Raw genomic sequence first — 15,256 nt, forward strand, 5'->3', positions numbered from 1 at the left:
CCCCCCCCCCCCCCCCCCCTCTAACCGCAGCTCCAGATGGATTAGCAGATTACACGCAGCCGCTGAAAGGCAGACCTCTGTGATCAAACTGAAACCTTCCCTGCTTTTTAACCTTTGAAGCCATTTTCCTCCTGACTGCAGCCACAAAGACCCCTCGGCTGGACTCAGCACCTTCCATCAAATGTGTGTGTGGGGGGGGCTTTTGTTGTTACCGCACCGCCTTTATCAGGCTTGTTAACGTAAACTTAGCGCGGTTTAATTTGGGTTAGGTTAACACAAACTCCAGCCTGCTTCCAGTCAGATAAATGAAACGCAGTGTGGAGGTAGAAGTTCTTTGGAGCCGCCTGTCATCGTGAGGAAAGACAGCCCCCCCCTGTACACACACATCACCATCACCACCCACTGTTGATGCAAAGCTCTGAAAGCTGGCATTCCAGCGATGCTTCCTTTAAAAGAAGCTCCAAATCCCCCCACCGTGTAACCTCCAGCTGGCAGCCAAAAGTAAAAAAAAAAAAAAAACGCTCCGGCATTTAGCTGCAGGTCTGTTCCCAAAGATGTGGGAAGATCTGCACAACAAGAGCACAAACGGGCTTCTTTTACACACCTGTCAGGAGGTGAGGGGGGGCCGAGGGCAGGAGGAGACCGGCTCCTGCCTGGCCAGCTTTAAACTCAAAAATCCACGTTTGGATCTGGTGCATGAACGCACCACTGCTAACAAATGTAGCGGTGGTTGACAAATGTAAATAAAGATTTAGTTGTTAAAGTTATTAGGCTATAATTCACCTTTCATACAGCTGAAATGAAATGAAAGACCAAAACGAACACGTCGAACAGTAAATAAGATGTTCTGTTTCTTTCCAACCTAAAGTTGGACAACTGCACGTAACTTTCAACCAAACTCTTACAGAAAATAACCGTTTTCAGACGCTAATATTAATAATAATAATGTGTGAAGGAATGCTAACAATGACTCTCAGCTACTACCAGGTTTTAGCTCAGTGTCTGTTAAACTAACAGAGTTACAGCCATCTTTGCTGGCTGTGGCGGCCATCTTGGATTGCTTCGACTCCAACATCGTCCCCCTCCACCTTCGGCGGCGGCTCATAACTTGTTGGTTTCTTTTACTCTGAAGCTTAAATTCATTCAACAACATGACCCATTCTGCACCTTAGACACCAGCAGCAGTGATGGAGGATAAATCTGCTCAACAAATGCTTCTTTGTTTAATGCTACTGACCTTTAATCCTGAACTGGGACAAATTAAGGAGATTATAAGCCTATTAGGGTCTTTTTAGACGAGGGCTTCTAAGAACATTACTGAATGGATGTTGCTTCAATCCGTCATATTTTTCTTCTCCTTAAACCAGATTTCCACACAACTGTGAGAAAACAAATGACCTTTTATGGCGTCCTGATTACTTCGGAGTTACGTAAGGAAAGTAAAAAGTGTGTGAACGCAGCAGAAGTTTTCCCATGTTTCCACAAACCCTCGGCTCTCAGGGGCAGTGTGGGAATCCTGGAGCGTAACCTTAGTGTGCCGCAGACATCGGCAGCCTCCTGGGACAAAAAAACGGTGCCCATAACCATAAATCTCCCAGGGACGAAAAGGGACACAAAGACGGGGGAGCTCCTGGGTGAAAACAGCTCGGACCCAACGTGACGAGGCGTCGCCACCTGTACGGTTCTGCCGCTCGCTGGGTCGTTTCGTGCTTGGGTTCAGGGATAAACGGAGCCGCCATATGTCTCAACAGTCTCCACTTTAATCCGGGACAAACGGGAAGGGGGGCGGGGGTCCACAGACAATAAACCCGGAACAATTAGGCTAATGTAACACATCCTGAAAGGCAGCTTCATTAACAGGATGACTCTACGATTATCAGCTGCTGCTGAAAGGACCATCAGGTGTCTGTGTCAGCAAAATATCTCCTGAACCACTGACTGGACTTTAATGAACCCATCAGATCGAGGCACAGCTGAAAACACATAAAATATGACTACAATTCAGTCAGTCTTACAGATATCTGCATAATATTTGAGTCGTTCTCAACACTTTAAACTTTAGGTAAAAAACCCAACAGATGTGAGCATGTATGCAGATAAATTCTTTATCAGGGAAGCAAAATGGGTAGGCAAGCTCATTCAAGATGGCTGCCACAGCCAGCTGAAGTTAAAAAATCATCAGAAGTCATTTCTCAGCACAGGGTGGTTTCAGTTTAAAACCCTGACTTTCAGCAGACCTTTCAAACCAAGAAAAGCTCGCCGTCTTCTCCTCGGGATAATTTAGAGACTTTAAACAGCTGAGCCGTAAAAAAAAAAAAAAAAAAAAAAAAAGCCATAAAAGGAACTTTTCGGAGGAGAGAGAAGGCCTTGCTGTGCCTGGGATAAACCGTCTAAACAAAGCTGAGCTGCAGCCGTGAGGAAAGTCTGGAACGGTTTGAGAAAAAAAATAAAAAGTGGGGCTAATTTTAGGCTGGTATTTTACAGGGGCTGATTTAGGAAACGGCTCGCTGAAGTCGAGTTAAAGAGTTTTCTCTGAGGACTCGGAGATGAATCCGTTTCCCACAGAAGAATAAAACCTAAGCTGCTGCCTCGGAGCTGGAGTCACGTCACGTTTCCTGTCCTGGCTCAGGTGTTACACAACACCTGTGGGGCGCTCTCAGGTGTGTGTTAACCATTACAAACCGAGTCCCGACGACTCTGACTCAAAGTGAATCATTCAGCCGACTTCCTTTAACAACGATGACGGAAGAGGCGCCACGGGTTTCAAACGAAGTTCTTTTTAAATCAGTCAGAACAAACACTTCATTCAGGACTTTTAATCACAAAAAAACAACAAAAAGATAAAAGGAAACTCAGGACATTAGAGTGAAACTCCTTTGCAGGATGTCACTCTTTTCCTCTCGACTCTTCCTCTCAGCATGTAGCTGCAGAGGCTGCAGGGGGGCGGGGCAAGCTGCTCCGATGGCTCGAGAGACGCGCCGCATGGTCCTAGTGCCGGACACGTTTGTTTACGCTGCTGCCAGAAACGATTTTAGTCGATGGAGACATTTTCATTGGACGAAAATCACAAGGCGAGGATTCTGCGACATTTTAATCTCCTGACAGCTGATTCTGTGGTCACAACGCAAACTAAAAACTGCTCAGAGTCAGAAAATAAAGCACACTTAACGCTAAGATTAGATGAGTTCAGCAAGAATCTTTTAAAAACTGAAACTAAACTGTTAATATAAAAGTCCGGCAGTTTGTAAAAACCATCTAAATTAAGAACAGCGCTCCTTGATGTTGAAATAATCAGATATTTTGCTAACAGACTTTTCGTCCGGACTCTTATGGAGAAGAAACAAAAAGAGAGACACTTCTGGAGGGAACGCCCTGTTCTCCGCTGCCGGCTGATGTCATTTTCATTCCTCCACAGCTGACGCTTCAGATCGCCTCTCAGTCCACTGCCAACAAACAAAAAACACCGACGAAGATGAGCCGCGGCGACACTCCTCCTCCGGAAACAGATCACGACACCAACGGCGTTTGGAAAACACCTAAATGAGCCCGGGAGCTACACCTGATTTTTATTTACTGTGACTAATAATAATCATAATAATAAGGTCATGAGAAACGCTGAAGGTGGACCGTTTGCAGAGTTTGTCTTTAATTATTGATCCCAGATCTGACCGCCTTCATTTCCAGCAGATTAAACCGTAAAACCTCAGAGAAGGGCGATAAAATAATGTGCATGGCCAAGACTGAAGCTGCGCACATGAAATGAAACTCGCTGTTTGCTGTCAGACGGAGACTTCCACTGAAAACTGACTTATTTTCTCAGTTTCTAAGACAAACATCAGATCTGGAGCAAATTAAGAGGCTGCTGCAAGACGATTGGATTTCTTCGTCTTGTCCTTTGGAGCATTTATCTGCAGAACCTGACAAACGGTCAGGAAGACAGAAAACTTTTAAATTTATATTCATTTTCAGACACCACAGCACCGATGAGTTCAAGATCTGGAACAAGAACCCTGAGTTTTAATCTGATTTCAGGTTGCAGCTCAGCGGTTTGATGCTCCCGACCATCCATCCTCCTCTTCATCACATTCCACAGGTTCGGGTCCGGGGACCGGGTCTGGATCTGACGGACCTTCACCTCCCTCTGCCAGGGAAGCCCAAACTGATCCCTTTAACTTTGAGCTCCCGCTGCAGGAGGCGTTTCCTCGGTTCAGGTGATCACCTGAACCAGGTGTGCTTCTGTGTCTCCTCCTTTGTTCTTTCCTTTTGGGGGGTGGTGGGGTATTTTATTATGAAAGGACAAACTGGTAAAAATAAATCGGGATGTCTCAGACCCACTTTGTGCCATGCGTCAGTCGAGATGGAACAGCGGCCATTTAAGGAGAATCTGCTCGCTTGGAAAAATAAAACACCCAGGGGACCGAAACTATTCCTGACTTGGGAAAGAAACATTTTGTGCAAAGATAGCAGAAGCATGCTGGTCTGGAGATGTCCCCGTCCCCCCACCGTCCCCCCCAGCCCCTCGCCGGGACAATGGGTGTCAGTCTCACATCACTGACTGTGAATGAAGCCTCTGTTGGAGGGATTCAGGACCCCGAGTATCTGACTGCTCGATCTGTCAGCCTGATAAAAAAAGCGAGAGGTCTGAACCTTTGTGCCGCGCCTCAGAAACAATGTGGCCATAAATTAGAGACTCCCAACAGTCCTGAACCTTAAAGCTTCACGACGAGACAAACAGACCATCCTGACACGACCCAGAAACTGAACCCGGGCTGGAAGCGGGTCCCGGTCCCCCCCACCCCCCCAGACCCGAGGACCGACGGGCCCGGATGTCTCTTCCTGCAGTCAACAGCGATGAGACCTTAGAGAGAACGAGCTTCAGAAACTGGTTCCTCGACGCCGAGCGGCCAAGCCAAATTGTCTAGAATGACAGCTATGTGGCCGCGTTGCATGGCGGGGACGTGTGCGAGCACGCCGAGCGGCGATCGTGTTTAATCCGGTTTAAAGCGGGAGGGAAATTGCGACAGTGTCTGATTACTCACATTCAGGCACACGGCGGGAAGCGGCAGCTCAGATTATGACTCCTAACTAACAGCTCGGGCTCCATGAAGGTCGACCTGCAGCGGCGCCGAGCAGCCGGGTCCAGAACCTTCACTGACCGGCCAGAAGAAACCGCAGCACCACCACTTTAGAGCTTCCTGTCTGGGTCCTAACCCCCGAAATGCAAACTATAAAATCAAACCTAACAAAGTTTACTCCGGCAGCTTTCCAGGGTCTGAACTGTGGGTACGCGCTCAATGTAAACAAAGCCCTTTAACCTGCAGACTCAAACACAACCCATCCAAACGGCGCCGTCGTTGACCCGTTTGCGTCGGTAAACAAACCGAAGCACGCTAATTAAAGAACCGATGTGAGGATTTGGATGACGCCGTTTTGATGCAAACGTTTGCAACAAGCTACAAGAGTTAGCAGCCAGCTACTGAGGCTAAAAACCAGCTAAATCAGCTCCTGACATCAGCTCGCGTCGTAACGAGTCTGACGAGTGAAAATCAATCTGGGTGAGAACCAGACGTCGACCATGTAACTACGAGTATTATGGTCTGTCTGAAACACACAGCACCTGTTTGTTGGTGTGACAAAGAACGGAAACGTCAGGGTTGCAGCCCTGAAGCGTGCACCGTGCACCGTTTTCTGCCTCAGCGGACAGATAAGAACTCAGATAACGTCGGACAACAGGAGCCGAGTTGACTGACCGCGGAGTCGAGGCCGCGGCGTGCACACATGAAGAAGAGGAAACAGAAATCCCTTCATAAGGAAGCGTGAGACTCGTCTGTGTTTGTCTGATGAGCTGCAAGATTTTACATCATAATCATTGGAAGTCAGTCAACCTCAATCCAGACCTCCACAGCATCGTCGCCTACAGGTTTGACCAACACGGCGACAGCCTCCATCATTACGGGATGATCTCAGATTAAAAGGCTGGCCCGAACAGTGGCGGGCGATATGCATTCCTTCAAGGAACGCCAGGCTTTTAACTGAGCTCGAAGTCGACGGTTGTTTTGCTGCTCTCGCTCCACGCCAAGCCCAGATCCCGTGTTGTGGAAACAAACTGTCCACAGGTTCAAGTCTGAGGGATCGGACCTCATCTCAGGAAACCGGGCCTGAGCGGTGTCAGCTGGATTACGCCGCTGGCAGTAGCTTCACCAACGTACCTTTGGAGTTGAACACCTCCTTGAGCTGCAGGAGCACGTCGGCGAACCTGCGCACGTCGCTGACCAGCTGCATGATGTAGTGCGGGTCTGCAGTGGGGGCATCCGGGCTGTCAGAACCGCTCCTGCTGACCCTGGAGGATCCTCCCGAACCCAGGCTGGAGCTGGAGAGCCGGGAGATGCCCAGGGAGAGTTTGTTTCCGCCGCCGCCCGATCCTCCACCTGAACTCTGGCGCAGCATGGCCGCGAGCATGCCTTTGGGGTCCGGGGTCCTGGGTCCTGGGGTCCCTCCGTTCACTGCATGAAGACCTCTGTGGAGCAGAGAGCAGAGCGTTAATCCTGACCAGGTCCAGCTGCGACGTCAGGACGTAGTTTACCTGTTCAACAGGTGGAGCCAACAAGAAGTGACGCCTCACCTGGAAACAAGACTAAAATACTTCATTTGGGTCACTTGGTGACAAAATCCAACCCTTACTTTCTCCTAAATCAACAATAAGGAGTAAAATGCTGTAGACAGATGTGTCTATAGTGACACTAATCAGTCTCAGTACTTTTAATCTAAATGTATTAAAGGTACAACTTAAAACATAAATAATACATGATTAAACTTTGATTTAATTAAATATTTACACCTGCACAAATCAAATCACATTTATGTATAATGCCAGATAGTTTAAGTGTTGTACAAATAAAGATCTGGGTTTATATTTATGCTTTTAAAACATTTAAAGTTAACCCCAGCGTACAAGTCACAAACAACGCGACACTTCTATCAAAATACACGAAGTTTTAGTAAGTTTTGCTTTTTTCTACTGTAAGGTAATTCAGATTTTAATCCCAATAGGTTTTTAATATTTACTAATGCTGACTAGTTAATTCGGCGCTAATAAAAGCTCACAAAGGAAGATTTTATGACCACAAATGTCGACTTTTCTGGCGGCTTAATCACCCGGAGCCGAGCAGAAACACAAATCTGTTTGTGGACAAACTTCGCCGGAGTTTGCCGAACTTTGTGTGGACTGGAAGGAAGGTCAAAGTGGGAGAAAAAAACAAACTTAAAGCACTAAAAGTAAAAGTTTTGCGCTGTTTTCTACTTTGTTTTTAACACCGACGAGCAGCAGCGAAGGAAAGTTTGAAGCTAGTAGCAGAAATAAACACACCTGCAGACGAAGCTTTAAACATCACCGGGAGAAGAAATCCTGGGGAAAAAAAGATTAAAATTAAAATAAAAACCAAAAAAAACGGGTAAATTATTCCAGAAAGTCCGCGCTGTCCGCTCGGGCGTTAGCGGAAAAGCCTCTCCATGTGATGGACGCTGACCTGGGATTACCGTGTCCGTGTGCACGCGCCGAGGAGCGTCTCTGAGCCCTCCCTGACAACAGGTGCCTGAAGGTGCCGCGCTCTCTACCAAGCATGCGCAGTAAAAACCGAGCACTTCCTGTTCGGCCTTCCAGAATAAAACCAGCTCAGCGGGTCAGTGTGATTTTAACAAATGGTTTTAATTTGTTAACATTTAATACTATTTGATGACATAAACATGAAACAAGCTGCTTGTGTTCATACACTGCAGCTGTAAAAGCTCAAAGCTAAAACAGTGAAAAGGTAAAATACTAAAATAAAAAAACAAAAGCTAAAGTTAGGAAAAGCTATGAGCTTAAAGTGGCAAAACAAGAGCTAAAAGCAGCAGAAAAGTAGATAAAAGATAAAACAGTAACTAGAAAGATAAAACCACCGTAGAAGCAGCTAAAAGATAAAACCAGCTAAACTATATCTAAAAGATAAAATTAGCAATAAAAGTAGCTAAAAGCTAGAACAGGCAGAACAGTAACTAACAGCTAAAGTTTGCAAAACACTAAACCAGCAAAAAAGTAGCTAAAAAGTAATATAGCAAAACAGTAGCTAATAGCTAAAAATAGCTAAACACTAGCTAAAAGCTAAAACTGGTAACAACAATGAAAAAAACACTAGCTAAAAGCTAAAAACAGCAGAACAGTAGCTAAAAGCTGCTTTTAGCTGGCAGTTTGTCATTTTAAGCTGCTTCTTAAGTATTGTTAAGTTTCTTCAGATGTTCTGGTTTCTCCTAAGGTTCAGATCAAAGTTTATTTTAGCTGATTTTAAGATTTTAACTCCTTAGTTTTAAGTCTGACTTGTTGTTTTGTTGACTCCAGAGTTTTGTTTTTATTTTTTATTGTTTAAATAATCACACTTTAACCAGCAGCAGTTGGTGTCAAAAGTCTTATTTATTTATTTTATTTATTTGTCCTTTTGGTTAAAAACCTGAAAAGTTTAAAAAACACAATGCGCGCCGCTAGAAGCTTTTACTCTGAAAGTATATTGTATCACTTCCGAAGGTAAGTATCTGAACATTACTAAAAAACAAACCCGTAAAAATCATCTAAAAAACTTTTTTGAGTGTTTTTTTTGTTTTGTTTTGTTTTGTTTTGATTTTTGTTTTTGTTTGTTTGGTCTTCTCTCAGTCTTTCTATAGCTGGTAAATTATTGAAAATTTAACTTTTCTTTTTTTTAATAAACTGTCCTCAGCAAAATTTAAATCACAACACAGAAAAGATTTACTTAACACACAAAAAATAAATAAATACAAATAAAAAAAACGTTAAAACTGTAAAAACTGAAAACTAAACTGAGTCATTAAGTTTGAGCAGCTGTAATCCAGATGTTTGTGTTAAAATTTCCCCAAATTCAGTAAAAAAAAGTTTATAAAAATGATGTCTCGGTTCACTCAGCAGTCCAGAAACTTATTAAAATATACTAAAAACATATCCAGTTTATATCTGACTGGTTTTGTTCTTGTCTTTGAGAATGTTTTAATTCATTAAAAAAAATAAAAGATAATTAAAGTTCTTCTTTAATTTCACAGACATGACTGCCATCTGCTGGTGAGTTTAGGGTACTGCAGGTCGCCTCATGTCAGACTGGAATTTAAATGTTTTTAAGGTTTTATTTACATGTAAACAACTGTTTATTGAGTGTAATTTATAATAAAAGGTTACACTACATGTCCTTTATTTTAAAATAAGATGTTTTAGACAAAATAATATGAAATAATCTGTTTTTAAAGGCTTTAACGTACGGGATAAAGTAGAAGAAATACAATAAAGTTTTGTTTTTTATCCCTAAGAAAGAAACTTAATGATAAACCTCAGGCTTTGGTGTCGGATTTACGATATAAACTAAAATACTTCGGCTCAAAGTGAAACGAGACGTTTTAAATCCATAATTTCCTTTGTGTGTTCTCGTATTTAAACCGTTCTAAGTTATAAATTATTTTATCCTAATTGTAGAGGCCGAGTTGGTAAAATGATTCTTTAGGTTGTAAAAGTTGCAGGAAGTTACCTTTTTTGCACGTTTAATTTAATTAATATTCTAACAAAAATACAATTTTCCACTAGATAAAGCAGAATAATTATCTGCCAACTCAGACGCAGATGTAATAAATTTACTGTTGGTCATTGCAGTTTTACTCCAAAGCAATCCTAAACTTTGTTTTTACGTTTAAACTCAAATAACTAGAATAAAGTATTAGAAACACCCAAGTGTGATACACAGAGTGACCACTAGGGGGCGACATCCCATTCAAACTTGCTTTGTGAGCTTTCCGCTACCTAAAGAAACGTAAGGTTTCCGATTCCGGTTGCAACTTCAAAATAATATTTCTGCTATGTTTTTGTGAAAATTGATCAGTCTGACCCAGGACTCATAGATATGTTTAATTGTTAAAACAAAGTAATAAATGATTCTTCTGTAACAGGTTTGTTTTCTCGCTTGAACCAGTCCGCTTGACTGTGTTGAGGCTTTTATTTTGAAACGCTCGCAGGCGGAGTCCTGTTTCGGTCTTCAGGTTGCTGCGTTTGAGTGTCTGTGCGCGCTGAGAACTCGGCTCGCAGCAGGTGCTCGGTGGCCGAAGCGATGCAGAGTTTGTTGTAGTGGAAGCCGAGCGGAGTTTGAGGCCTCGGGTTCAGCTCCGAGTCGCAGTCATGTCCTCCCGGAGCAGCAGCGCCGCTTCCGGGATCCAGGGACTTCTCCTGAAACTTCATGAGTCACTTTCAGACGACGACTCCCGCTCCGCGGCGTTGAAGTGTCACGACATTATCGGTGATTTGGGCCAGGAGTGCATGCTGACGTCCACCGAGACCGAGCTCGGTAAGACCGTGAGGTCCGCCCTGGAGCTGGCGCGCGGAACTCCGTTTAAAAAATGTCGGTTTTAACACAGAAACGCTTCTGTTGCTAATTAAAGAGCAGACACCCTGAAGAACGAGGTGCTCTGTGGGTTTTAATGAGCTGCTTCGCAGTTCGTCTCACAGAAATCACTCCTGAGCACGCGCCTCAGGTGTTCACAGGTACTTCAGAGGGGTCAAAGGTCGACTCCAGCCCAAACCATGAGCCCTCCACCACCGTGCACTCTGGGTGACCTCCACTCATTTTAGTCCAGACGTCTTGGTTCCTTCAGGTGAAACCTTCCAAACCTGAGTGCCATGACCTTTGACCCTTTTGAGGTCACGAGAGCCAGCCCCTCTCAGTCCGGGGTCTTGGTTGTCGACCAGAACCCTCTGGGTCAGGAACAAGTCCCCCGCTCCAAACCTTCACTCGGAGTCTCGACGCTCGAGCCTGGATGAGCCGCTGCTCCTCTGCAACGGAAGGACTCAGCTGAGGTGGTTCTCTCTGGCAGGACGGAGGACAGATGTCCTCTCTGGTCTGGGATCACCTCAGGAGTCTCTTCGACCTGTCGTCTCATTTTCTGACCAGAATCAGTTCTCCTGCTGCTGTTTGAACTAAATAAATGAATCTGTGAACGCTGTAGGACTGATTCTGTCCGAGCTTCGCTGAACGTTTGTCTTCCTTTTATCTGATGAAGCTCTGCAGGCGTCGCTGCTGTTCTCCAAGGACCACGGGCTGCTCGTCTTCCTCAGGAAGTCTCTGGCCTTCGACGAGGTAAGGAGGAATCATAAATGATCTCGTCGTTGGAAGGGGGCGAAAGGTTCGATCGTCTGAAGAAAGATGTGTTTTCCAGCTGCGAGACACTCGGGTGGAGATCTTCCTCTTTCTGGAGAAGTTTTTGGACAAAGTGTCGCAGAGAGTCAAAGGTTGGGAGAAAACCTACGCCTCTGACATACGGGTGAGTTGAGAACGCTCATACCTCTTTATTTATACCCAGTATTTGTATTTATTCTGCGTTTTGGTTCTGCAGGACATGTGTATGGTCGCCTACACGAAGGAGAAAGTTGCCAAATGTCGGACGCCGCTGCTGGAGCTCCTCATAAAGGTTCTTAAATTCAGAGTCGGGTTCTTTTCATTTCAGATGAAGACGAACGGAACAACCTTTTCTGTGATCGTTTGTTCCACCTCTGCTAACATCAGGCCTCCTGGAAATTTGTTTTCAGCCGATTTCAACCAGCTGATGGACGTTTAGGAGACTTTGCCTGATTCTGGTTAGTTTGCGGTTCCAGAATCAGACCGAATAAACGGTTCTAAAACCAGCGTCTCCTCAGGTTCTCCAAACGACGAAGGCCTCCGGCGTCGCCGCCGACTTCAGGATCGGGGAGATATTCAACCGTTTTTACGGCGAGCTCTGCCAGAAGAACAAGCTGCCAGATTCGGGTGAGTCCGAAGCGCCGCTGTGACAACGGACGGGTTCTTTCCTTCGACCATAACGTTTCGATCTGCGTTCCAGTTCTCGGAAAGATCTACGAGCTGCTGGGAGTTCTCGCCGAGGTTCATCCAAGCGAGATGGTGAACAACTCGGACAAACTGTACAAGGCGTACCTGGGGGAGCTGAAAGACCAGGTGTGGTTCACAGGAAGACCGTCCTGGTCGTGACTTAACGTCCTCGCAGCATTTAGATTCCTCACGACCTGAAAATTAACGACTTTTGAGTTTTTATGGTCATTTAAACAACATTGTCTTGATTTCAAGGTTATTTTATAACTTTCTAGTGTAGTTTGCTTTTTACCTGCTCATTTATATTGACTCTGCTTTGTTGAACTCGACTTCCTGTTTTATTTTGAAGTACTCGGTCCTGCTGGTTCTGCTTCCTGTTTGAGCTTCAGCTCACACCTGACTCCCATCAGGTTGATTACCTGCTGGTATTTAGGACCCATGTTCTCTTTGTTCTGGTTCTTTTTCACCTGGGAAGTGTTTGGATCTCCTGCAGAACATTTTGGTTCTTAAAGATTTAAAGCTAAACGTAGCAAAAGAAGCAAAAAGTTAGCTAAAAGCTAAATGTAGCAAAATGCCAGCTGAAAGCAGCAAAGGTTTAAATGAAACCTAAAAGCAGTAAAAGAGTAGGAAAAAACTGAATTTAGCAAAAAACATGAAAAGGCTAGGTAGAAGCTAAAAGCAGCTAATGCTAGCTAAAAACTAATAGTGACAAAATGCAAGCTAAAAGTTGCAAAAGTGTAGCTAAAATTAGCAACAGGGCAACTTAAAGCTAAAAGCATCAAAAAGCTAGCTAGAATCTTGAAGAAACAAAGGGTTAGCTAAAAGTTTATAGTAGCAAAATACTAGCTAAAAGCAGGAAAAGACTAGCTAAAAGTAGCAGAATATATAAATAGCATATAATGCTATTTATAAATAATATAAATGTATATTTATATTATTACTATTTATATTACAAATGATGTAAATAGCAGAATGGTAGCTAAAAGTAGCAGAAGTGTAGCTAAAAGTAACAAACTGCAAGCTACAACTAAAAGTAGCAAAAGGCTAACTTAATAGCTTAACTCACATAATAAGAAGAAAACAATTTGAAGAAACTGAAAAGATTTCTATGGGGAAAATATTTGTAAATAAAGCTAAATATTCTGAAAAGCAAAAAAGTGAAAAAAAATCAAAAGTTACAGCTCTTATCTCCTGAACGAGCTGAAGGTTTTGATTTATAAAACAGCTAAAATCACATGAAGTTTCCAAATAAATCACCAAAAAACAAAGAAGGATGGAACAAATTAAATAAAAGGGGAAGAATAACACGACGCTGAGTTTTCACAGATACGTGGCTCCTGAAAGGGGTGAAAACTTATGCAAGCAGCACTTCAGTTTTATATTTTTTAAACTCGTTATTCTGTCGAACTTCGGTTCTAATTATTCATTTTAATCCGTTTAAATTCCAGGTTTTAAGGCAACGAAACAGAAATGAAACCAAAGCAGGTGGACTCATTTTTCCGCTCAGATTATTATTATTTTTTTTATTTCCTGCCTCAGATGACGTCTTCCACAAAGGAACCCAGACTTTTTGTTGTCGCTGGCTGTTTGAGAGGACTCACCGCCCTGATGGTGAACTTCACCAAAACCATGGAGGAAGGTGGCTGACGTTGAGTTTGTTTACGTGTTTACGGCTTGTCTGCATTTGTGGGAACAACAATGTCCGGTTTGTCTCTGCCTCTCAGACCCGGGGACATCCAGGGAGATTTTTCAGTACGCGCTGAAGGCCGTCACGCCGCAGGTAAATCAGCTTTCAAGTGACTTTAGAAGCTGCAGACTGTTCGGTTTCACGGCTGCGTTTTGGTCTCCTGCAGATGGAAATGAGCCGCTACGCCGTCACCTTCGGTAAGACTTCCTGGTTCCCCAAGGACCGCATTCAGAGGGCGGTACAGATTCTGACCCGGGTCTCCCTTCAACAGCCGGGCTCAGACTGCTCGCCCGACACGTGTCCCAGTTCCGCGGCTGCCTCATGGACCACTACAGGGTTCTGTTCGAGACCATGTGCAAGCTGTGCGGCCACATCAACGGTGAGATGAAGAAGACGAGTTACGGTGCCCTCGAAGCCTTCCTCAAACAGGTGAGGGCCTCGGCTCCGGGCTGATCCCGCGGATTTAAAGCGTTCCTGAGCGTCTGCGGTGTTTCAGGTCGCCCTGCTGGTGGCCGAGAACATCGAGGAGCACAAAGCCAAGCTGAAGTTCTTCATGCAGAAGTTCTGCGGCATCATTAAAACCATGGAGTCCACGCACAAAGAGCTGTCGATCGCTATACGGGGCTACGGATTCTTTGCAGCTGTAAGTTTAACTAATATCTTACCTGTTGCCGATGGAGCGTCCTCAGTTTGGAGAAATAAAAGTTTAATCAGGACCAGATTGACAAACTAACTCAAGACCCGTTCAAACCTGGCACTAATTTACAAATTTACAGGTTTGTTAGCGTTAGTGTGGTAGTCTGAACACAATCCGTCCCGAGCCAAGTCATGTGACCCCTCCCGCGCAGCCGAGTTTATTACCTGGACGTCAGTTCTGGTTGTTTTTAGAGCTGATTGGACCCGCTGTGGTCGCTGTAAGCCAGTGAGTCCCAAACACAAAAACTAACCGTGGCAGAGGCTTGTGACACCAAATATTACCACTTTAAGTGTTCAGACTCGGCTAATATTCCTCTAAAATAAGAGCAAAACGAGAACACGTGCAGTTGTAACAGTCATGATGCTGGTTTCTATAAACTAAAGGCTCCTTCGCCGTTCACCGTGTAGTCTCCCACAGTGGAAACCCGGTGAGGCGCCGGCTTAAAGCCGCGCAGGAAGCAGCTGACAGCTGCATCACGCTGAAACATCAGCAGACCTGCTTTCCTATCGTTCGTCGCTCGCTCTGTGAGGTTTGTCTACACGTGGAGCCGTTAACTGAGATCTTATCTCCCCAGATTGATTTTTCTTCAGCATCAGGTGTGAGCGGTCACACTCAGAGCTCCTCATTTAACCAGAGAGCTCGTTAGGTGCCGGGTCTGAACGGGCTTTTAACTCAGATCGGACTATCTGTTTTTACTACCTGTTTTTCACATTAGTAAACCCTGTAATTCATGTTTAAAATAAGTCTTCATATCGTGTATCTGTTCCATCTTGCAGCAGTTGTTCGTACATCTGATCTGTTTGCTTCCCGCAGCCGTGTAAGAAGGTGTGCCCGCAGGATGTGGACCTGATGTACACAGAGTTAATTCAGCGCTGCAAGCAGATGTACCTGACAGAGTCCGACAGAGAAGACGACAGCTTCTACCAGCTGCCCAGCTTCCTGGACTCCATAGCCAGCGTCCTCATCCACCTGGATAAGGTCAGAGTCGTT

The 15,256-nt window shown here is 44.6% G+C and overlaps 2 protein-coding genes across 5 annotated transcripts in view; one reads left to right on the plus strand and one right to left on the minus strand.

The window, feature by feature from the left end:
• Positions 1–7,617, minus strand: part of arhgap29a (Rho GTPase activating protein 29a) — a 28,815-nt gene extending 21,198 nt beyond the window's left edge. Inside the window, exons 1-3 of one of the 2 annotated variants that reach the window (XM_017415200.3) lie at positions 7,527–7,617; positions 7,367–7,405; positions 6,210–6,517 (exon numbers count right to left, since the gene is read on the minus strand). In XM_017415200.3, coding sequence (XP_017270689.1) covers positions 6,210–6,459 — 250 coding nt within the window. In that variant the 5' untranslated portion in view covers positions 6,460–6,517; positions 7,367–7,405; positions 7,527–7,617. The other variant, XM_025005711.2, reaches the window with a different exon arrangement.
• A 2,418-nt stretch (positions 7,618–10,035) lies between these two features.
• Positions 10,036–15,256, plus strand: part of prkdc (protein kinase, DNA-activated, catalytic subunit) — a 44,420-nt gene continuing 39,199 nt past the window's right edge. For 2 of the 3 annotated variants that reach the window (XM_037973173.1, XM_017415100.3), the window contains exons 1-12: positions 10,040–10,367; positions 11,080–11,156; positions 11,236–11,340; positions 11,413–11,487; positions 11,714–11,822; positions 11,896–12,008; positions 13,422–13,521; positions 13,607–13,662; positions 13,736–13,766; positions 13,841–13,998; positions 14,066–14,212; positions 15,080–15,244. In XM_037973173.1, the coding sequence (XP_037829101.1) occupies positions 10,202–10,367; positions 11,080–11,156; positions 11,236–11,340; positions 11,413–11,487; positions 11,714–11,822; positions 11,896–12,008; positions 13,422–13,521; positions 13,607–13,662; positions 13,736–13,766; positions 13,841–13,998; positions 14,066–14,212; positions 15,080–15,244 (1,302 nt within the window). In that variant the 5' untranslated portion in view covers positions 10,040–10,201. Of the gene's footprint in view, positions 10,368–11,079; positions 11,157–11,235; positions 11,341–11,412; positions 11,488–11,713; positions 11,823–11,895; positions 12,009–13,421; positions 13,522–13,606; positions 13,663–13,735; positions 13,767–13,840; positions 13,999–14,065; positions 14,213–15,079; positions 15,245–15,256 lie in introns of all 3 variants that reach the window. The other variant, XR_005232595.1, reaches the window with a different exon arrangement.

Source organism: Kryptolebias marmoratus, linkage group LG21 (assembly GCF_001649575.2).
Source record: "Kryptolebias marmoratus isolate JLee-2015 linkage group LG21, ASM164957v2, whole genome shotgun sequence".
NCBI lineage: Eukaryota > Metazoa > Chordata > Actinopteri > Cyprinodontiformes > Rivulidae > Kryptolebias > Kryptolebias marmoratus.